The sequence below is a fragment of the Schistocerca cancellata genome, chromosome 1 (genome assembly GCF_023864275.1).
Source record: "Schistocerca cancellata isolate TAMUIC-IGC-003103 chromosome 1, iqSchCanc2.1, whole genome shotgun sequence".
Classification (NCBI taxonomy): Eukaryota; Metazoa; Arthropoda; class Insecta; order Orthoptera; family Acrididae; genus Schistocerca; species Schistocerca cancellata.
This window is the reverse complement of record NC_064626.1, coordinates 1,170,211,565-1,170,235,419: the sequence shown is the minus strand read 5'-3', so window position 1 is coordinate 1,170,235,419 and position 23,855 is coordinate 1,170,211,565. Positions and strand designations below refer to the sequence as shown.

At 42.2% G+C, this 23,855-nt stretch overlaps 1 protein-coding gene across 2 annotated transcripts in view; it reads right to left on the bottom strand.

Annotated features, from left to right (window-relative positions):
• Positions 1-23,409, bottom strand: part of LOC126093935 (short-chain dehydrogenase/reductase family 9C member 7-like) — a 151,994-nt gene extending 128,585 nt beyond the window's left edge. For both annotated transcript variants that reach the window (XM_049908758.1, XM_049908759.1), the window contains exon 1: positions 23,262-23,409. In XM_049908758.1, the coding sequence (XP_049764715.1) occupies positions 23,262-23,278 (17 nt within the window). In that variant the 5' untranslated portion in view covers positions 23,279-23,409. The remainder of the gene's footprint in view (positions 1-23,261) is intronic.
• Between the last annotated feature and the right edge of the window lie 446 nt (positions 23,410-23,855).

Sequence of the window (23,855 nt, the reverse complement as noted above, 5' to 3'; positions counted from 1 at the left end):
TGACGGTTTGGATGTACCGTGCACTATTCAGTGTCCCCTCGACGATCACCAGTGGTGTACGGCCAGTGTATGAGATCGCTCCCCACACCATGATGCCGGGTGTTGGCCCTGTGTGCCTCGGTCGTATGCAGTCCTGATTGTGGTGCTCACCTGCACGGCGCCAAACACGCATACGACCATCATTGGCACCAAGGCAGAAGCGACTCTCATCGCTGAAGACGACACGTCTCCATTCGTCCCTCCATTCACGCCTGTCGCGACACCACTGGAGGCGGGCTGCACGATGTTGGGGCGTGAGCGGAAGACGGCCTAACGGTGTGCGGGACCGTAGCCCAGCTTCATGGAGACGGTTGCGAATGGTCCTCGCCGATACCCCAGGAGCAACAGTGTCCCTAATTTGCTGGGAAGTGGCGGTGCGGTCCCCTACGGCACTGCGTAGGATCCTACGGTCTTGGCGTGCATCCGTGCGTCGCTGCGGTCCGGTCCCAGGTCGACGGGCACGTGCACCTTCCGCCGACCACTGGCGACAACATCGATGTACTGTGGTGACCTCACGCCCCACGTGTTGAGCAATTCGGCGGTACGTCCACCCGGCCTCCCGCATGCCCACTATACGCCCTCACTCAAAGTCCGTCAACTGCACATACGGTTCACGTCCACGCTGTCGCGGCATGCTACCAGTGTTAAAGACTGCGATGGAGCTCCGTATGCCACGGCAAACTGGCTGACACTGACGGCGGCGGTGCACAAATGCTGCGCAGCTAGCGCCATTCGACGGCCAACACCGCGGTTCCTGGTGTGTCCGCTGTGCCGTGCGTGTGATCATTGCTTGTACAGCCCTCTCGCAGTGTCCGGAGCAAGTATGGTGGGTCTGACACACCGGTGTCAATGTGTTCTTTTTTCCATTTCCAGGAGTGTATATATACCAGGTGATCAAAAAGTCAGTATACATTTGAAAACTGAGTAAATCACGGAATAATGCATATAGAGAGGTACAAATTGACACACATGCCTGGAATGACATGGGGTTTTATTACGACCGAAGCAATACAAATGTTCAAAAAATGTCCGACAGATGGCGCTTCATCTGATCAGAATAGCAATAATTAACATAACAAAGTTAGACAAAGCAAAGGTGATGTTATTTACAGGAAATACTCAATATGTCCACCATCATTCCTCAGCAATAGCTGTAGTCGAGGAATAATGTTGTGAACAGCACTGTAAAGCATTTCTGGGGTTATGGTGAGGTACTGGTGTCGGATGTTGTCTTTCAGCATAGCTAGAGATGTCGGTCGATCACGATACACTTGGGACTTCACGTAACCCCAATGTCAATAATCGCATGGACTGAGGTCTGGGGACCTGGGAGGCCAAGCATGACGAAAGTGGCGACTGAGCACACGATTATCACCAAACGACGCGCGCAAGAGATCTTTCACGCGTCTAGCAATAGGGGATGGAGCGCCATCCTGCATTTTGGTTCTAATAAAACCCACGTCATTCCAAACGTGTGTAAATTTTTACCTCTCTATCTACCTTATTTCGTGGTTTATTTAGTTTTCAAATTTATACTGACTTTTTGATAAATTTAAGTCCTATACAAAAACTACCATTTCCAACATTTTTGCAGCACGAAACACTCTTACAATAAATTTTACCTAACTCTGACATTACCTAACAAAAACCATTTTGAAATTATTTTATACCGTCTCCCATTAACGTGCTAAAGTTTGCTCAGTGTACAACCTGAAAAATGCGTAGCGCGAATCATACCTTAAAGCTGTCACCACACGTCTGCTTCCTCCGGGCACCTAGCTTCGACTACTGAGTTTTTTACAGCGCGCGCCCAGCTCTCTTAACCATCAGATATCCTCCTACTCAAAGATATTATACTTATTCCAACTTGCGATTGGCAACTATCCACTTTATTTTCTGGATCTAGCCTGATACCTTTCAACCTGAACAACCATGCACACTGAGTAGTGCAGTTTGTTTAACCTCAAACGTACACCTCAGGTATTGTTGTACGACTCACATGTCATTTGTAGTCGACAAGTATTAAATTATGATGTTTACAGCGCCATCTGTTGCTACATTTCGTAACTATTTATTTTTCTTCTGCCATACGTTTTCCCCCTTCTCCGATAATATTCCGTTGCAATTTGTTGTCATTCTGACCAGTGGTGTTATTTCTACAGTGGTTTGAAGATTTAACTTTAATTATAATATACTTTGATGGAACATGATGTTTATTTTGATGACTAATAAAACTTTTAAGAATGAGAAAAGCTTGTTTTATTCAGTGATTATTTCAATTTGAAATCATAATTAAGATACAAATATCATAACATAATTTTAAAAAAATAATTAGTATCTTCAAAGTGTTATTAATAGTTTTTCGTGAAGCATTTATTCAAAAATGGTTTAAATGGCTCTGAGCCCTATGGGACTAAATGTCTGAGGTCATCAGTCCCCTAGAACTTAGAACTACGTAAACCTAACTAACCTAAGGGCATCACATACATCCATGCCCGAGGCAAGATTCGAACCTGCGACCATAGCGAGCGGTTGCACGGTTCTAGACTGTAGCGCCTAGAACCGCTCGGCCACTCCGGCTGGCAAGCATTTATTCACTCCCTGCAGAATACCAGTGCTCCGCAGATAGCAGTTTGAGAAACCCTGCTCTAAACGCAGCTGGGAACTGTAGAGCCATCTGCTGAATGTGATGACTGATGTAGAGGTGGTGGCTGCAATTTCATTGTAAATAATATCACTTGTATCGGTATCAATGATGAATGGTGGTGCTCTCATTATGGTCTGTTCAAATGGCTCTGAGCACTATGGGACTTAACATCTGAGGTCATCAGTCCCCTTAAAGTCTGCACTGCGCCTATAAATTAGAGGTCCCTTTGTATCTTCAGTGCAGCTGCAAGATATCTTCCACAGACGAGGCTGAAACGCCAGTCAGTGTAACTAATTTTTCACTTTTAAGGGTGACCATGTACCGATATACACTGAAGCGCCAAAGAGACTGGTATAGGGCACATGTAGCCAAATACAGAGATATCCAAACAGGCGGAATTCGCCGCTGTGGTCGGCAACGCCTACATACGTAAGAAAACAAGAGTCCGGGGTAGTTGTTAGATTGGTTACTGCTGCTACAATGGCAGGTTACCAAGATTTAAGTGAGTTTGAACGTAATATTATAGTCGGTGCATGAGCGATGGGACTCAGCATCTCCAAGGTAGTGATGAAGCTGAGTTTTCCAGTACGACCATTTCACGAGTGTACCGTGAATATCAGGAATCCGGTGAAACATCATATCTCCGACATCGCTGCGGGCGGAAAAAGATACTGCAAGAATGGGACCAACGACGACTGAAGAGAATCATTCAACGTGACAGAAGTGCAATCCTTCCACAGATTGCTGTAGATTTCAATGTTCGGCCATCCACAAGTGTCAGCGTGCGAACCATTCAACGAAACACCCTCGATATGGGCTTTTGGAACCGAAGGTCCACTAGTGTACCCTTGATGACTACACGACACGAAGCTTTACTCCTCGGTCTGGAACCGCACGACCGCTACGGTCGCAGGTTCGAATCCTGCCTCGGGCATGGATGTATGTGATGTCCTTGGGTTAGTTAGGTTTAAGTAGTTCTAAGTTCTAGGGGACTGATGATCACAGATGTTAAGTCCCATAGTGCTCAGAGCCATTTGAACCATTTGGTAATGCGAGACCCGACACATCCAGAATTGGTACAGAGTGGCTCCAGGAAAACTCTTCTGAGTTTAAACACTTCCGCTGTTCACCAAACTCCCCAGTCATGAACATTACTGAGTATATCTAGGATGCCTTTCGAAGTGCCGTTCTGAAGAGATCTCCACCCCGTCGTACTCTTACGGGTTTATGCACAGTCCTACAACATTCATGATGTCAGTTGCCTCCAACACTACTTCATACATAAGTTGTGTCCGTGCCACGTCGTGTTGCGGCAACTTATAGGGGCTTGCGGGTGCTCTACACGATATTAGGCAGGTGAACCAGTTTCTTTGGCTCTTAAATGCACTTACACGCGTGAAAAGACTGTATGTGTGTGTGTGTGTGTGTGTAACTGGCGATTAAATGTGGATACTATATTTCATACTAGAATCCAAGCAGCAGAGCATGGTGTGGAAACATCCGGGTTCGCCTGTGACAAAAAAGTTCCATTCACCGCCAGCTGTTCTGAAAGTGATGTTAACAGCCTTCCGGGATAGCTGTGGACCGCTTCTGTCGGATTTCATTCCACAAGGTGCAACCAGTGCCGACAGCTGTTGTTCCACATTGTCACATCTGAGGGCTGCCATCAAGCGAAGGCACCGAGGGGTTCTCGACTTAGGGAAGGTGATTCTGCTCCACGAAAATGCGAGACCACGTGTTGCAATCAGAACCGCCGAAAAGCTCCGGGCATTTCACTGGGAGTGTCTGGACCATGCACCATGCGGTGCAGACATCGCCCTAGTGACTTTCAAGTTTTCGGGCCGCTCTGTAGAAATTCTGGACATGTGGGGTGTCGCATTGTCCTGCTGGAATTGTGAAGTCCGTCGGAATGCACAATGGACATGAATGGATGTAGGTGATCAGACAGGATGCTTACGTACGTGTCACTTGTCAGAGTCGTATCTAGATGTATCAGGCAACATGCTTCCAGTCATCACAGTCCAACGTCGTTGTTGAGGGACCCACGCAAAGCGTAAAGATTTGTGTCTTGCAGTCATCAAGGGTACACGAGTGGTCTTTGGCTCTGAAAGCACATATCGAGGATGTTTCGTTAAATGGTTCGCACGCTGACACTTGTTGATGACCCTCCATTGAAATCTGCCTCAATTTACTAAAGGGTTGCACTTCTTTCACGTTGAACGAATCTCCTCAGTTGTCGTTGGACCCATTTCTGCAGCATCTTTCTCCAGCCGCAGAGATGTCGGAGATTTGATGTTTTCCGGATTCCTGATATTCACCGTACACTCGTGAAATGGTCGTACGTGAAAATCTCCACTTCATAGCTACCACAGAGGTGCTGTGTGCCATCACTCGTGCGCCGACTATGACACCACGTTCAGACTCACTTAAATCTTGAACTTGCCATTGTAGTAGCAGAAACCGATGTAACAACTACACCACACACTTATTGTTTTTAGAGGCGTTACCGGCTGCAGCTCCGTATTCTGCCTGTTTACATATCTCTGTATTTGAATATGCATGACTATGCCAGTTTCTTTGGCGCTTCAGTGTATAGTGTGAACCACAACAATCTAACATATGTAGTCGTAAATTCGCTTTAAATTACTTTTCTTTATTAAGTTGTTCGTGGTTACAGATACCGTATAGAAAAGGAGAACAGCTGTAATGGAAAGTACAGAAAGCCACAGAAACCAAAGTATGTGTTAAAAATTAATGTAAAAAGTTTCTGTTTAAAGTTCCTGAATACTTTGCTTAAAAACTGAAATTCTGTGTGTACAGTCATTAAAATGAACGTTTTTTCTGCTGCCTAAGAGAAAACGATTAAAAACATCTCATTGATGAAACTGAGACTTCAGCGGAACATGTATGGGCAGAAAAGAAAAAAAAAAACTGGGTTTTCTCAAGGCATAACTTATCCAAAAACTAATTTATTTGTAAACAATTATTGACACAGAAGTGAACTTCAACCACACGATGAAAAGTTTATATAGGCAAGCTACTAAGACGGAAGAAATAAAATTGCCAGACAACAGAGGAGAGAAAAAAATTAAAGAATTAAAAATGGCGGTGAAATTGGAAATTTAAACAGTTAAGGAAAGACAGAGAAAACATAGTCTGAGTTTTGAGGAAATGTTCGGAACAAGGGAAATAGTAGTAATGAGGAAACAAAATCGGTCGAAGAATACAACAGAAAAGTAACAATTAAATACATCCTTGACAGTGAAGCAAGAAACGATAATATAGGAAAACAGAGGAAAACGTGCAAAACAGCACGGAACGATACTGAAGAAGCAGACAATGAAGAGGCCCAGAGGAGGTAAATGCGCAGAAGCAATTGAAGGTCACATCACGCCTAGCGCAGATGGAATAGAAAGAAAACGCAGTTAGCTAAGTAGTGCGAAAAATACAGCAGACGGTAGCAGAAGCTAAAGGAGGCCACAACACTCGTAGGAAACACCGCTAGCAAAGTAGTACAAGAAGTATGATAAACGATAGAAAAGGATGTAGAACGAGCAGTAAACAATAAATTACGTCTAGAAGGAGGTTCGGCTGGCAGACATCCGGCAGAACTGCTTCAAATGAGATATACACGAAAGAATTTTGCAAGAGTTATTACTAAAAGTACGGGACGACAGGACAAAAACTGCTTTATTGTCAACAAAATATACAACAGGAGTACAGTTTTGGAAAAAGATCGTTTGACATACTCTGAGCCCGCCGCTGTGGCCGAGCGGTTCTAGACGCTTCAGTCTGGAACCACGCGGCTGCTGCGTTCGCAGGTTCGAATCCTGCCTCGGGCATGGATGTGTGTGATGTCTTTAGGTTAGTTAGGTTTAGTAGTTCTAAGTCTAGGGGACTGATGACCTCAGATGTTAAGTCCCGTAGTGCTTAGAACCATTTGAAACATATTTTTTGACATATTTTGAGTTTGAAAACCTGCTTTTCGATAAATATTGGTCTAGAAGCAAACAGGAAGACTTATTATTCTCTATATATAACTTCCGCTATATTAATCGAAAGCGTAATGGGATGTATAGCGAGTTGTCAGAGAAAAATCTCGAAAGAAATTAATATGAAGACTTGCAGAATGACGAGTAAAATGTAGTGCACTGGGTAGTGCAAAGAGATCTTCGCAACTTACTGTATGTAGCCACATGATCGACACAAACAGAAACAGCTGAACGAGCACGAATAATATTCGCGCAGCCAGCACACGAAGTGCGGTATCCGGACGTGCAAAGAAGAAAGGAGGAATAACGTCGGTTCACGATAGTTTTGTACGAAGTAAGACAACATGTAGTATTTTACAGTGATGAAAGTGAATCAGCAAGGCAGTGGTTGACCTGAGTGGAATTGTGGAATCGTGTGAATGGTAATGTACTCTAGACAATGTGGAGAGGTTTTCTGTGAATTTAATGTATAATCAACACTGTGTCTAGTACAAACTGTTTTTTTGCCAAGAGACCTTTCTCATCATTTTTGTTACTGAATTAACTGTGTGACACGCAGTTAGGAACTACAGTACAATAATTCGTGTACCTTGGGAGTAAAGCTACCCGAAAATGCTGCTGAGATAAGTCCGATGCCAAACCGATAGTAAACTAAAAAAGTCTGTATTCAAGAACGAACATTAATCAAAAACTGGTGTGTGACCTTACAACCTCTTCTCTAGTTTGTCGAGCGTAGCGTTCAGCATTGTTCTGGGACATTATACCCCAAATCTCCTATCCCATCCTTGCCTGTACTGCTTGTCGTGCGTGTTTTCTCCCGTATAAGGATAACTTCCTGACAAATACTTTAAGAAAAGACTTGCAGAGATATATTTTATGTTAACGCATTGAACATTTTGGAAATGAATTTCTTGCCACTAGGAGTATGCAGTTTATATTCTCTCTTATGTCGGTCACCGTCAGTTATTTGCTTGCCCAAATAGCAAAACATATCTAGAACTTTCAGTGCCCCATTTACTACTCTAATTGCCTCAGTACCACCTGATTTAATTCAACTACACTCCATTACTCCATTATGCCCTCCCACCTTTTTTTTTCTCTTGTCGATTCTCATCTTTAACCTCTTTTCAAGACACTCTCCGTTCCGGTAAGTGATGCAAAATTACTACAATGCCCTACGTATCGCTCCCGCAGGGATCACAAAGACAACGTCAGACTAAATTAAAGTGCGCGCAGAGGCGTTTAAGCAATCCTTTCCGTGCTGTGTACGTGAAGGTAACGGAGAGAATCGGTAACAACTTGTGTCGCGGAAAGTATCCTCTGCTACGCATTTGAGTGCTTTGCAGAGTGTGCATGAAAATATACACTGAATAACATGTGGGGTACAATGAAGCCCTGTGTAATTCACTTCTCACTTTTTACCTCCTTTTCCTGACCATCATTCTTATAACCACAGTTGGGATTTTGTCCAGATTATAGGTACGGTTGCGTTTCTTTTTTTTTTTTTTTTTAACCATGCTAACTTCTGTATCTAAAAGAGTGAATTCCAGTCAATATTCTCAGAAACGTTTTCTAAATCTGCAAATGCTTTCATTGTTTTTCCTTTCTTCAATCTATCTCCAAACATATGTCGAAATGGTTAGTACTGCTTCGCATATTCCTGTATTACACTGGAAACTAAGCTTCCATCTTTTCGTAGATAGCTCGTGTTAGTGTTTTGCAATCATACTTGTTGTTCTGAAAATTCTGTAATAGTCAAATAACTTGCAGGAAAGCAGCCGATATTACGACAGGTGCACACCCTGTCATTTTCAAAGTAAAACGCAGCAAGTAAGTGCTGTGGAAGAGAATTTAAAACTCGGTTTGCAGATCAATTGCGGAAAATAACACACGCACACGCGCGCGCTCGCACACACACACACACACACACACACACACACACACACACACACTGTAAACACTAGCGCCAGCAAAAAATTCAAAGACGACTGGCGTCAGGAGTTATTGTTACTGAAAATGAATAACAAACAAATTAGGTAGCATCGAATCTGTCGCTGTGTTTTTTTGGCATGGGAGAGAGCTAGATTCCGCCCAGAATTCAAGCAAAACCCCCATCTCTATTTATGAGGTTACTCGCTAATTTAATTTCTAGTGCTTCCTTAATAATACTATCCCAATAGCTGGAAGTGCATGCCAAAATCTCCGTAGCAGATTCCATAGGATGCCCGGTGCCACGACAGTGTTCTCCAGTAGCAGATTTGCTCGGCTGTCGTAAGCGTGTGTGTCGCTTATGGTCAGTACACCGGTCCTCCACGGTCCTGACAATCTGACCAGTATATTACATGCCACAACTGCAAGGAATACAATAGACACCTGCCTCAGGCGAACAAGATCATCCTTTATGGAACCTAAAAGGAACCTAATCTTAGATATAGGATGTCAAATCAAACACCTTTCAGCCGTCTAATTTCCAAACTTAATTTATTTGGCTACCAGTTTCGGCGATTTACTACGCCATCTTCAGGCCCTTGACCGACGTGTAGGAAGATTCCAACATCGGTTCCGGTCAAAATAGGGGCCAGCATTCTAGTATTGGTATCGGTAAATTTCTGCTTGCTACAGATCCCAGTATTTGAATGCTGACCGCTATTTTGACCGGAACCGATGTTGGAATGTTCCTACACGTCGGTCAGGGCCCTGAAGATGGCGTAGTAAATCGCCGAAACTGGTATCCCAACAAAAAAAAATTTGGAAATTAGACGCCTGAGAGGTGTTTGATTTGACATCCTAGAGCAAACAGCCGAGTCCTGCAACTATCTCTGAAAAGATGGACATACAGAGAACTAGTCTTAGATGGTGGCCGAAAAACATATTGCACAACATATTTCCGCAAAATAAGATCCATCCCATTAGGAAGACTCCCTGAGTAAGGCAAAAAGGTCGTAGACTTTGGTGCCACCTTCATATTGTAGTCATTGACTCGGTGCATGGTTAGCCGACAGCGCAACGCACGTCTGATATGTCTTTCACTATAACCATTCTGACTTAGCTGACAAACTCTCTTGGTCTGAGATGAATTGGGACCTGTGACCCAAGGTAGGAAGTACCCATTCACGCTGGCCTGATGGTGACAACTATCAGCTTGTAGATACGTCGTGTGAGCAGGCTTCCAAAAAACGGTATTTCCCAAAATACCCTCAGTCTTCCTCCTGACTAACACCTCAAAGAAGAGAGGGCAGCCATCCTTTTCCACTTCCATCGTGGAAAGAATATCCCGGTGGATGGGTATGAGGTGCTCTAAAAAGATGTTTAAATTCTCAGTACCACGAGGCCAAACAACGAAAGTATCATCTAAATATCTGAAAATAACAAAGCCGCTGACTCCAAAGCAACTTCGCTGAAGTCTTCCATAAACAAATTGGCAATAACAGGTGACAATGAGCTTCCCATCGCAATTCCATCTGTCTGCTTATGGTACTCGTTATTGAATAAAAAGTACCACGAACAGCGCTAAGGGAATTAAACTCCGCATTCAGTGCCATGAGCGCTATCAAAAATGTCACATTTCTTCACTCACTGGGGAGGATTTTGGACTTTAACTCAGATCATTATGCGCAATCTGGTAATTGCGAAAAGTATATTTCCACCTTCTCTCTTCCTTCTTGCTAAATATTTTTTCTTTACACCAGGATTCGAACTACCATTTCCACAATTTAGTAATTGGGAACATCGTGACTGTTTACCGTTAGGTGAGCCACCTCTGTAAGTGTCCATGAATTTCGTAGACGTAAGTATCATTTTAAGCAAAACGTCTCATTTGTATGTGCAGTAATTCTTGTGTCATTGTTTGCTCAGGGTGGGCCGTGTTGCTAACTCCAATGAAACATTCACAGAGGTATTTATAACCGTAAACATACCGATTGTGCCGTTGGTAATGAGTCACTAACAAATGAAATTTTCATTGACGCCTTGAATATTAATACTAATGAATTTGTCATCATCCAGTGTTAACTAAGGGTGCGTAATGGGTGTATTCCGGCTTCCACAGTGGCATCGGACGCACAGTCGATTAATCCATGCCGAACACCTGCGCACCTGTTAGGTCTGTAATTCCTGTGGGCGTGTTGGGCCGCAGTGTACTCGCTGGCAGCTGAGACACTGCTGCCGACGCACCTTGGACCCAATCAAATCACTCCTAATAAACAACACATTAGATGCAACTTCTTTAAGGAAGCTCTCATATACAATAACCTCTATAAGGGAAGCAAATATTCATCAATAAGGGATGAACAAAACAAGCTTGAGAGAGATGATGACCCTGCGAGATGTCTCAGTCAATGCACGTAGCTAATGCGTTTTGATATGACAGATCCGTCAAGCGATGATAAATTGTCAGTAAACAGTGCTTCATGTACTAAAAGAGAAAAACATCATACAAGGGAAGGCTGGTATGGCAAAGAAGGAAGGAACAGCTGTTTAGGCAGTAAAGATGTAAGGAATTTAAAGAGAGTAGGACACGGAATGTAAGTGGCATTCCTTCAGACAGCCTTTCCTTGGGCTCTTGGGAAGATCACTCAAAATAAATATAAATCTAAAATGAGTACTCTTTTAAAGTAAGTACTACATAGACATTCCTTTGTAACAGAAATAACTTCTTTCTTATTCCAGTGCTAAATATTAAAAGAAGAAACAATTCTTTTCGATTTAAGATAATTCCTGAGGTCTTTAAAAGCTTTTTGTGAAAGCTGACGGAGCTAGACCCACTGTAGTGTTCTGGGTACAACAATAACGTGCTGTCTGTTAAACTGAATGGAAGAAATGAAATTATAAAATTTCTGCTTGTTTTGTAGTTTAATAATGGAAACTTCTAGTTCTGTAATTTACAAAATATTTCACTTCCCATTGGAAGAGGTTGACAGAAGTTAAAAAAAAATATCACCCCATTTTATTCTGACGTGTTAAAAGTAAGACACCATTCGTAAAACATGGAATCGTCTATTGAAGGAAATACAGCGATCTATATGGTTTTTTAAAATTTTAATAGTCTTGATAACAACAAAAAATAAAATTATAGCTTCCTGATTTCTGGTTTCGGCTGACTAACAGTCATCCTCAGACAACGCTTACTAAATAATCGGTGCCTATATATAAAATGTTGGCCCAAAACCATGGTTACTAAGTGTAACATAGGTCCCTATTACTAAGGAATCGAAACCTAACTACAGTTTTGGCTACTACAGGTCAGTAGTAAAAAGAGAGTGTTTAACTGCGTAAGTTGTACGTTACAAGTGAAGAAAACTCACCAGTAAGTAGTGATGGTTTAGAAAATTTGCCTTGGAAGTGGTTGAAAATTGACTAATATTATTAAAATTTATGAATACAACAGAAAAAGAAAACTCATATTTGTGTCAACATGAGTTAGAACCATTAGAACTATGTCAATGGACATTTATTACGTCACGACCGGTTTCGTTCAATGAACATCAGGTGACACTGCCAACAGGGTATGTAACTAATCTTCATAGAACACTTTTAGCTGTGGCATCTGATGATGTTCACTGAAAAAACCAGCCGTGACATGATAAATGTACGTTGATACAACTGTGGTGCTCGTAATTCATCTTAACGTGAATCAGCTGGAGCGCAAAGTGATCAAGATTACAGATTTATTTGCGATACGAAAGAAAAATATTCTGTTAATAAAGTCATGTATAATTCGTACAGTTGTTCATTATATGCACTACCGTTGGAACTGCTGAAGAACTGGAGCAGTTAATTTTAATCGTACAGTCTTGTAAAGGTTTACGAGATGACGCAGTGCTGTTTGAATTTGATGGACTTCGTAACTCAGTGCAGAGACGAAGTGCAATATTGTCTCCAAATGTGAGGCAGACAAGGCGAAAATCTCCTTTAGCAAGTACGTGTGTACAGTAAATTATAACATGTGATGTGCTGTAGCAGTATTGTATTGTTGTTAAGGTAGACCTTGGGTGAAATTTGGGAGAAATTAGATGGAGATTGAATCCCAAAAGTTCGTAACACCAAAGTAGGAATAGCCTTCCACACTGACAACACGTTAAGTCTGTCCATACGTCACAGTATCCAACACAATGAACCTTACATACAAACAGGAATTCATAAAATCGCATTCAGAGGATGCGATAACTCCTTATATAGGACAAACAAGTTTTAACATTCGTTTTAGAGAATACATTTACACTAGTGATAATTGTAAATCATCTTTTGTATCATCCTGTGCAAACCATGTTCGGGCGACTAAACACAAGTTAGATAACGTTGCAAACTCTTTACAAATTCTTCACATAGTAGGAAAAGGAAGAGAACTTGATTATCTAGAAGAGACCGAAGTTTATAGGGCACTTCGAGACCAGCCAGAATACGTTTTGAATGAACAGACTGACCTTAAAAATACGAAATTCCTGATCTGCTTCAGACACATCTTATAATGTAGTGTTAAGCTACGCTTATTACTAATTCACACCTTTCCTATATTTATGTATTTCTTGCTCTCGTTTTACATATATGCACCGCTAATTTAATCTATATATGTGATTTTTGGACGTTAGTTTGACTTGATACTCCCTTAATCTTTTTTACCTACTTTTATTCTGTATTAACAGTCTCATTTGTATATTCTGTTGTTATTGAACACATATTTCCGTCAATTTTCTCTTTTCTACGCACACATTTCACAAACCGCATGTTATCGACTCCATATGTTAGTATCTGGACTCCATAGCTCATACTCTTTTATGTTTACATCTTTGCGCCTTTGTGATCCAGCTACCACGCATACTAAATGTAATTTAAACTTCAGTGTTTACATCATTATTTCATCAACCCAATACGGAACAGCAGATAAATTCACAATACTTCATGCAACTGCATGTGCCATCATTATATTATTGAGTGGGTTATAACATCCCATGTAAATAGATTTAAAATTTTCGCTTTCAGCGTTTGTCAGTTTCGTAATTACTTGTATTATATTTGACGACTGACTGTTTTTAGAATGATTGAAAATGACCACATGTCAAAATTGAAGTGGCAATAAACATTGTTTCATCAGCGAAAAGCGGAACGATTTTCATTTCAGAATTTCACGAAGGCTAAGGACCCAGTTATCATCAAATTTACGTATCAGATACATTTATACTATCTACAGCTAATGTTTGGTGCTGAAATCGCTGGTGGCTAGTAACTCCACATTCGCATTAATCTCGATTCTGTAATCGTATACTATGCCCTATGTTCATTTTAGCTACCTACTATGATACACCCTGGGCAAAAATTTTGCATTTGGCTCCTCACGTTGCACCTGTAAGTTTGGAGTCCCATGCGGCCTTGTGTCGCTCTGACGTCGTTAGTCTGCACTGGGCAGAATTATGGAGCGTTACGACAGACTAACTGGAACGCACTGCTACTGTTCACGGTCTATGGTAATGATGCAACAGTTAGCCCCTGTCTTACCGCTGTGTGCCACGGATCCCTCTATTAACCATAATTCAAACTGAAGAAGTCTCGACCGCAAAACACCTTTATTTTTGTGGTTACTGGTTTCGGTCACTTACTGACCATCTTCAGACCCCATACAATGTTGGTAGGCGGTGGCGGTGAACGGAGCAGGCGTTGCGAACTCGACGAACGTCAACTGTCCGTTCACCGTCACCGCCTGCCAACATGGTATGACGTCTGAAGGTGATCAGTACTGACCGAAACCGATAACCGCAAAAATTAAGGTTTTTTACCGTCGAGACTATTTGTGTTCATTTAAAGTACTAAAAAAACGCTATTCTCCTCGAGAAATGTTATCACAAATTACTAAGCATAATTTACCGCGAAACGCTTGTAGCGAGAGTACCCACAACTACATCCAAATCCACCAAAGTAAACGCAAAATATATTTATTTTAAAAAGCATATAAAAATTCCCTTGACGCCTCCCTAAGAGACAGTCTCCACTCCTTCTCAATCATGTAAGTGTAGAGGAGATATGACTTAAGTTAAACGAAAAGTATCTGAGGCAGTTGAGAGATTTATGCAAAATAAATTAATGAAAGATGGAGCTGATTCCACACAGTACGCAAAACAGATGAGAACATTGTTTCAGAAGCAACGAGAAAAGCATACTGCATTCAGAAGAACGCATAACCTGAAGGATTTAGTGTGAACTTCAATGCGAGATGCTTTTAATAGCTTCCACAATGGAACCCTTTCTCCAAATCTGACAAGAAATCCAAAGAGATCCTGGTCATGTGTAAAGTACACCAGCGGCAAGGCACAATAAATATCTTCAGTGGCGATACTAATGCTAATATTACCGATGAGAGCACAACGAAAGCAAAGTTATTGAAGACGGTTTTCAGAAATTCCATCACCAACGAACCGAAGTAAATATGCCAAAATTAGAATCGAGAACAACTGCCAACGTGAGTAGTTTAGACGTAGATATCCTCGGTGTAGCGAAGCAGCTTAAAGCCTTTAAGAAAGGCACGTCTTTCAGGCCAGACAGCATTCCAATAAGATTCCTTGCAGAGCATGCTGATGCAGTAGCCCCATACTTAGCAGTGATATACAACCGCTCGCTCGACGAAAGATCCGTACCAAAAGACTGGAAAGTTGCACAAGTCACACAATAACCAAGAAAGGAAACAGGAGTAATCCGATGAATTACAGACCCATACCACTAACGTTGATTTGCATCAAAATTGTGGAACATATACTCATATACTGTGTTCGAACATCATGAATTACCTCGAAGGTAACGGCCTGTTGACACACAGTCACCTCGGGTTCAGAAAATATTGCTTTCGTGAAACACAGCTAGCTCTTTATTCGCACGAAGTGATGAGTGCTATCGACAGGGGACCTCAAATTGATTCCATATTTCTAGTTTACCACAAGGCTTTTGACACCGTTCCTCGCAAGAGACTTATAATCAAATTGCGTGCTTATGGAATATCGTCTCAGTTATACGACTGGATTCGTGGTTTCCTGTCAGAGAGATCACAGTTCGTAGTAACTGACGGAAAGGAATCGAGTAAAACAGAAGTGATAACCGGCGTTCCCCAAGGAAGTGTTACAGGCGCTCTGCTGTTCGTAATCTATATAAGGGATTTAGAAGATAATGTGAGCAACCCTCTTAAATTGTTTGCAGATTATGCTGTCACGTACCGTCTAGAAAAGACCAAAGATCAAAACCAATTGAAAATGACTTATACACGATACGTGAATGAAGTAAAAAGTGGCAATTGTCTCTTAATAAGGAAAAGTGTGAGGTCATCCACATGAGTACAAAAAGAAATCCATTAAATTTCGATTATATGATACATCGCACAAATCTAAAGGCTCTCAGGTCGACTAGATACCTAGGAATCAGAATTACAACAAATTAAGTTGGAACGGTCACATAGATAATGTTGTGGGGAAGGCAAACCAAAGACTACGTTTTATTTATCGAACACTTAGATGGAACAGGTTTACTAATGAGATTGCCTACATTACACTTGTTCGTCCTCTGCTAGAGTACTGCTGCTATGTACGAGATCCTTACTGAAACAGTTCAAAGAAGGACATCACATTTAGTACCATCGCGAAATAGGGGAGTATCCGGACACCTGACCAAAAATGACTAACAAGTTCGTGGCGCCCTCCATCGCCAATGCTGGAATTCAATATGGTGTTGACAGCTTCCAATCTCACAGGCGCTCGTTCAATCAGTTGCGGGAAGATTTCTTGGGGAATGGCAGCCCATTTTTCACGGAGTGCCGCACTGGGAGAGATATCGATGTCGGTCGGTGAGGCCTGGCACCAAGTCGGCGTTCCAAAACATCCCAAACGTGTTCTATAGGATTCAGGTCAGGACTCTGTGCAGGCCAGTCCATTACAGGGATGTTATTGTCGTGTAACCACTCCACCACAGGTCGTGCATTATGAACAGGTGCTCGATCGTGTTGAAAGATGCAATCGCCATCCTCCAATTGCTCTTCAACAGTGGCAAGCAAGAGGATGCTTAAAACATCAATGTAGTAGGCCTGTGCTGTGAAAGTGCCGCGCAAAACAGTATTATATATGAATGTTATTGAGGAATTATCTGATTCTTTGGAAGCTATAGACACCAAGAAGCTGCTCAAACAGTGAAGCAGTCCTGAGACTTCCTGTAGTTCTACTTATTTCCACAGGATCGCCAATCTTGTGTCCTTCGTAATGCAAGTGCTTCGTCAAGAGGATAATTTCACTTGTCTTTCAAGATGAGCTTTAGACCTCTCACCATAGTAACACATATTCCGGAGCTGACTGCAAGAATTTTCAAATAACTAAGAGCATGGCAGACTACTTCTAAGGCAGTACACCATAAACACTGAAAAACACGAAAACGAGAAACCACACACTGTAGGCAGCAGAGTTTGAGCAGCTGACTAATTTAGGCCTGTAGCGTGCTACAGCACCTTATGTGTCCCTCCCGCAGCGACTGAGAAAACAGGATTAGATTAATTGCAGCAAGCAAGGGGGCTTTTAAATAGTCATTCTTCCAGCGCTACATACGTGAATGTAACGAGAAGAGATCCTATCTGACTTTCGAACTGACTTAACGGTGGTTGCATTGCGGTAAATTTCATTCCACAATCAATGACCACGTAAGTACAGAACCGAAAACCTTATGTCAAGACACTGGTCACATAATGATGAATTAGTACAAGTATAGTTAAACGAATGTACTGAGGTTAAAGAAATTTTAAAAACTGCTCTCGCTTATAATCCGAGCTAGAATTCGTTCTGTCTCATTCCCAGCCTTCAGGGACAGGACATTTCTCTGTCTGTGGTTCTTTTATGGCTCGGATCTCAAACAAGCTGCTCTATTTCTTGAAGTTCGGGATCGATAGTCCAAAAATGAATAAATATACAGGACATTTCAAAACTATATCGAAAAACTTCGAAGGTATATACAAGGTGTCTTGAGGAACAAAATGTGGATAAAAACCGTGTCTGGAAACGTCATCCAACGACGCTAAAGAGCATCGAAGTTATGGGCGCCAGTGCCTGTTTGTGTGTGATTCCGTGATGGTGTTACAAACTTTCAGAGATGATGGAGAAGGATATATGTATCAGTTTGAAGTGAGGGACCCTGGTCCGGAGAAGAACGAGTCGCAAGTTATAAGCGGAAATTGCTCCGATATCTCTGACAATGGAACACATATAACGGTACTGTTGTTGCTAACAAAGTCGGACAGGCGATTTCCAGAGGCGATTGTATGGATCAGAACAAGGGGGGAAAAAGTTCATTTAACAGGGGCTCTAAAATGCATGCTTGAGAAGCTTTGAGTACTTGGTCATGTTCCCTTCTCTGAAACAAATCTCATCTGTTCGGCAAGTACGTTTTGATCTTCAAGACATCTTCTAATCCCCTCAAAGTTTGTCGGTGTAATTTTGAAAATTTTGAAACACGTGTGTTGTAACTTACATAGTGGCAACTATTTATTTACAACTGATGCAAAAGAGTTACATGTTTGCACCTGTTACTGTCCTTCAAAGTAGTCACCAGCGTTGTGTAGAACCCGTTGGCAGCGATATGGAAGGCGTAGTATGCTATTAGCAGAGTCTGGTATGTTGATGGCGCGAATGGAGCGGTCTACTGCGTGTCGAATCTGTGGATAAAGCGAATGCCACGAAGCCAAAACTGAAATGCCAGTCCAACGAATGGCGTCATTATCGGCCGCCGCGAAAGTCGAAAGTGCGTCAGAACCCAATTATGGTGAAAGTTTTGGTGTTTCTCGAGTACAACTGTGATGGTGTTATCCTAACGCATTACGTTCCTACACGGCAGATCGTCAATGCACGGTATTACTGTTAGTTTTCGTTTTTGGAGCATCACCTGCGACCAGCTTTGCGGAAGAAGCGGCGACACTTTCCGCGCAACCCACCCATCATTTTGTACAACACTGCGCGGGCGCATACAGCGCAAACTGTGGCTGCTCTGTTCGGTCGATGGGACTGGGGAGTGCTGTACCATCCAACATACTCCCCGGACTTAAGTCCTTGTGACTTTGATTTGATTCCGAAGATGAAGGAACCACTTCGTGGCATTCGCTTCAGAACTGTTCCACAGATTCGACCGCTCCATTCGCACCATCAACGGAACGGGCTCTGCTAACGGTATACTACGCCTTCCACATCGCTGGCAACGGGTTCTACACAACGCTGGTGACCACTTCGAAGGACAGTAACAGTTGCAAACATGTAACTCTTTTGTATCGGCTGTGAATAAATAGTTGCCATTATTTAAGTTCATACCCTCGTATATTTAAAGTAATACACTCTTGTGGATGTATCACATTTTTAGTCTTATGCAGTGATAAAGTGTCGCAAAATGGATTCCAGATACGACTGATTGGCAATCTGGATATGTATCACATCAAGTAGTCGGTGTGGAGCAGGAAGTCGCTGGTGTAAAGTAGGCTTAATAGTATATCTTCTGAAGATGAATTACCAGGTGTACCGGTATGAAATGAGCGTTAAGATACAAATGTGTCGATACAGAACATTTGTTGTGAAAGAGGCTTAATTTTTTTTTTGTTTGGTTGGTATGACATCTGTCAAAGATATTTAGTATACATCAAGTCATGGAACAAACAATATCATACGTTTTCATCGTGTTAACAACGTCGAATTTTGTACCAGAAAGTAATGATTTGCGGAAAGCATTAATATTCATTTGAAAAAAAGTGCTGCAGAGTCGCATCGAATGCTTGTCGAGGCATATGGTGATCATGCTCTATCAGAAGCAACATGCACAAGATGTTTTCAACGGTTCAGAATTAATGATTTTGATGTAAGAAATGAAGAATGTGGAAGACCACCAAAAAAGTTCGAAGACGCCGAATTGCTAGCAATATTGGATGAAGATGATACTTTGAGTCAGAAGGAAATGACAGCAACGCTAAATGTTGCACAACAATTTCTGACCGTTTGAAAGCTATGGGAAAGATCCAAAAGTGTGCAAAATGGGTGCCACGTGAATTGAAAAAAAGACAGATGGAAAACCTGAAAACCATTTGTCAAATTTTGCTTCAAAGACATGAAAGAAAATCAGTTTTGCATCGAATTGTTACTGGCGATGAAAAATGGATTTATTTTAAGAATCCTAAACGGGAAAAATCATGGATTAATCAGGGGTAGCCATCAATATCGACTGCCAGATCGATTCGGAAAGAAGACAATAATCTGTGTTCGGTGGGATCAGAAAGATGTGGTGTATCATGAGCTTCTAAAACCCGGTGAAACTGCGAATACCAATCGCTACAGACAACAAATGATCAATTTGAACTATGCATTAATCGAAAAAAGACCAGAATGTGCCAGAAGACGTGGCAAAGTAATTTTTTTACACGACAATGCACCTGCACACAAAGCATAACTGGTTCAGGATACAATCAAAACACTTGGCTGGGAGCTGCTACCCCACCCGCCGTATTTACCAGACTTGGCCCCTTCCGACTACCATTTGTTTTCATCAATGGGACACGCATTGGCTGAGGAACACTTCTATTCCTAAGAAGAAGTCAAAAACTGGGTGTCTGATTTGTTTGCTTCAAAAGACGAACATTTCTATTGGCGTGGTGTCCACAAATTGCCAGAAAGGTGGTCAAACTGTATAGAAAGCAATGGTCAGTAGTCTGAATAAAATGGTTTTACTTTTCAATTCAAAATTAGTGTTTCATTTTCACAAAAAAAGCTCATTTCATACCGGTACACCTGGTATAAGGTCTGAAACGCACGATGGTAATATAAACGAGAGCGTAAACATTGACTGGATTTGATTTGATGCACTCCATCTTTGTTAGAATATAAATTCCGAGTGTGAATTCCAAAAGGTGGAAGGAGTATACAGAGGGTCTATACAAGGGCGATGTACTTGAGGACAATATTATGGAAATGGAAGAGGATGTAGATGAAGATGAAATGGGAGATACGATACTGCGTGAAGAGTTTGACAGAGCACTGAAAGACCTGAGTCGAAACAAGGCCCCGGGAGTAGACAGCATTCCATGGGAACTACTGACAGCCTTGGGAGAGTCAGTCCTGACAAAACTCTACCATCTGGTGAGCAAGATGTATGAGACAGGCGAAATACCCTCAGACTTCAAGAAGAATATAATAATTCCAATCCCAAAGAAAGCAGGTGTTGACAGATGTGAAAATTACCGAACTATCAGTTTAATAAGTCACAGCTGCAAAATACTAACGCGAATTCTTTACAGACGAATGGGAAAATTGGTAGATGCGGACCTTCGCGAAGATCAGTTTGGATTCCGCCGAAATACTGGAACACGTGAGGCAATACTGACCCTACGACTTATCTTAGAAAATAGATTAAGAAAGGCAAACCTACATTTCTAGCATTTGTAGACTTAGAGAAAGCTTTTGACAGTATTGACTGGAACACTCTCTTTCAAATTCTAAAGGTGGCAGGTGTAAAATACAGGGAGCGAAAGGCTATTTAGAATTTGTACAGAAACCAGTTGGCAGTTATAAGAGTCGAGGGACATGAAAGGGAAGCAGTGGTTTGGAAGGGAGTGAGACAGGGTTGTAGCCTCTCCCCGATGTTATTCAATCTGTATATTGAGCAAGCAGTAAAGGAAACAAAAGAAAAATTCGGAGTAGGTATTAAAGTCCATGGAGAAGAAATAAAAACGTTGAGGTTCGCCGATGACATTGTAATTCTGTCAGAGACAGCAAAGGACTTGGAAGAGCTGTTGAACGGAATGGACCGTGTCTTGAAAGGAGGATATAAGATGAACATCAACAAAAGAAAAACGAGGATAATGGAATGTAGTCGAATTAAGTCGTGTGATACTGAGGGAATTAGATTAGGAAATGAGAAACTTAAAGTAGTAAAGGAGTTTTGCTATTTGGGGAGCAAAATAACTGATGATGGTCGAAGTAGAGAAGATATAAAATGTAGATTGGCAATGGCAAGGAAAGCGTTTCTGAAGAAGAGGAATTGGTTAACATCGAGTATAGATTTAAGTGTCAGGAAGTCGTTTCTGAAAATATTTGTATGGAGTGTAGCCATGCATGGAAGTGAAACGTGGATGATAAATAGTTTGGACGAGAAGAGAATAGAAGCTTTCGAAATGTGGTGCTACAGAAGAATGCTGAAGATTCGATGAGTAAATCACATAACTAATGAGGAGTTATTGAATAGAATTGGGGAAAAGAGGAGTTTGTGGCACAACTTGACGAGAAGAGGGGACCGGTTGGTAGGACATGTTCTGAGGCATCAAGGTGTAATCTCCCCACGGAAAATTACCCTCTACCACGCACCAATTAATCATTGTCAGTCAAACCATCCGCATTCATTCACTTAGGAAAAGTATCTGATCTGATTTTCTAATAACATATGCGGCGACAGCTCGTCGACGCCAAAGTATTTTCTAGTACGTTTATTCTTTGGAATAACAGAGATACATGTATGTATTCTCCATGGTTGTTAGACTGGTAACTAGGACAGCTTGGGAAGTATCTGTTGAAAGATTGACGGGTTTCTAAAAGAGACATATTTGCTTTTCTTCGCGCTAAAGCGAGCTATTAGCATTTGTGCCACTAGCGGGTTGTTTGAAGAGAAAGAAATTGTAACGGAAAATAATTAAGACTTGGAACCAACAGAGATATGGACATGTAATGGAGATGGATTGAATATACAATTTCCTTCATAAATAAGGTTTGTGACCCCTTTTATTCTGGAGTGAATGAACGAATGAGTTCTTTGTCTGAATCATTGATGATCGCGTTGGCCCTGTAATTAGTGGGGAAGTTTCAGCTGTGTCGAAGAGAGCCTGCAATCACCGAGTCTTTGTTAAATCGTCCAAAAAGGCTTCGTACACATCTGGAATTCGAAATCTGTCGTAAAAGGAACGAATTGTTCAAACGATCGATTTTCCCAACTGAATGCAGCGATTAACAATAATAATAATAAATGTGAGAGAGAGAGAGAGAGAGCGAATGAAAAATTAGAGAAAATACTAATAATCCTCCATTAGTCTAACTTTTCGCCTGTCTTATCACGGATCAGCCTAAAGACAAAACGGGAGGCCCTTACTTTACTGTATAGATTGATGTGTGAAAGTGAAGGGATCTTAAAGGCAACAGATACACGTCTATACAGACAAGACATTACACAAAGTTAGCGGCAAGCTGCATTCATCATTCAGCATCTATTCTCTCCTTACATTAATACATTATAAAGGGATCACAAATTTAGCATTGGAGGGCAGCGTGGAGGGTAAAAATCGTAGAGGGAGACCAAGAGATGAATACACTAAGCAGATTCAGAAGGATGTAGGTTGCAGTAGGTACTGGGATATGAAGAAGCTTGCACAGGATAGAGTAGCGTGGAGAGCTGCATCAAACCATTCTCAGGACTGAAGACAACAACAACAACAACAACAGTGTGAACTAAGGAACTACAAGAAACTTTAGTTCTGTTACACCTGTAAGTCGCGACAGGTAGTCGCCACGTTGTTAGTAACCCGCAGGTGCCGTTAGTGTGGGTGTGGGTCGTACCTCAAGTAGCCGATCATGGTGCTGGTGCCGGTGCAGCCACCTGCCGTGCGCTGTGGCGGACGCAGAACTGCGGTGTGAGGTGCCGCCGGGTTCGTTCACTCCACAGCCAGCCAGCTGCCCGCGAGCGCCCAGGCTTCCCGTCAGACCAGTCCCGCGGCCCGCAATACGCCCGCCAGGAGCTGCGCTGCCGCGGTCGGCCGCCAGACGCGCTGCTGCGTCGCGGCTCCAAGGTCACCCGCGCAACCTGAAGCGCCACTTCTCGCGCAGCAAACCTCGCGCCTACTTTCCGGCTGAGAAGCCGCGTATCCAGGGTTCGTTTCCGGGAAAGCGGACAGCGGTCAAAGATTGTCACAATGTCTCCTTCTAGCCGGCCGGAGTGGCCGAGCGGTTCTAGGCCCTTCAGTCTGGAACTGGGCGACCGCTACGGTCGCAGGTTCGGTCCTGCCTCGGGCATGGATGTGTGTGATGTCCTTAGGTTAGTTAGGTTTAAGCAGTTCTAAGTTCTAGGGGACTGATGACCTCAGCTGTTAAGTCCCATAGTGCTCAGTGTCATTTGAATTTGTCTCCTTCCACCAAGGAGTGAAACTGTACGAT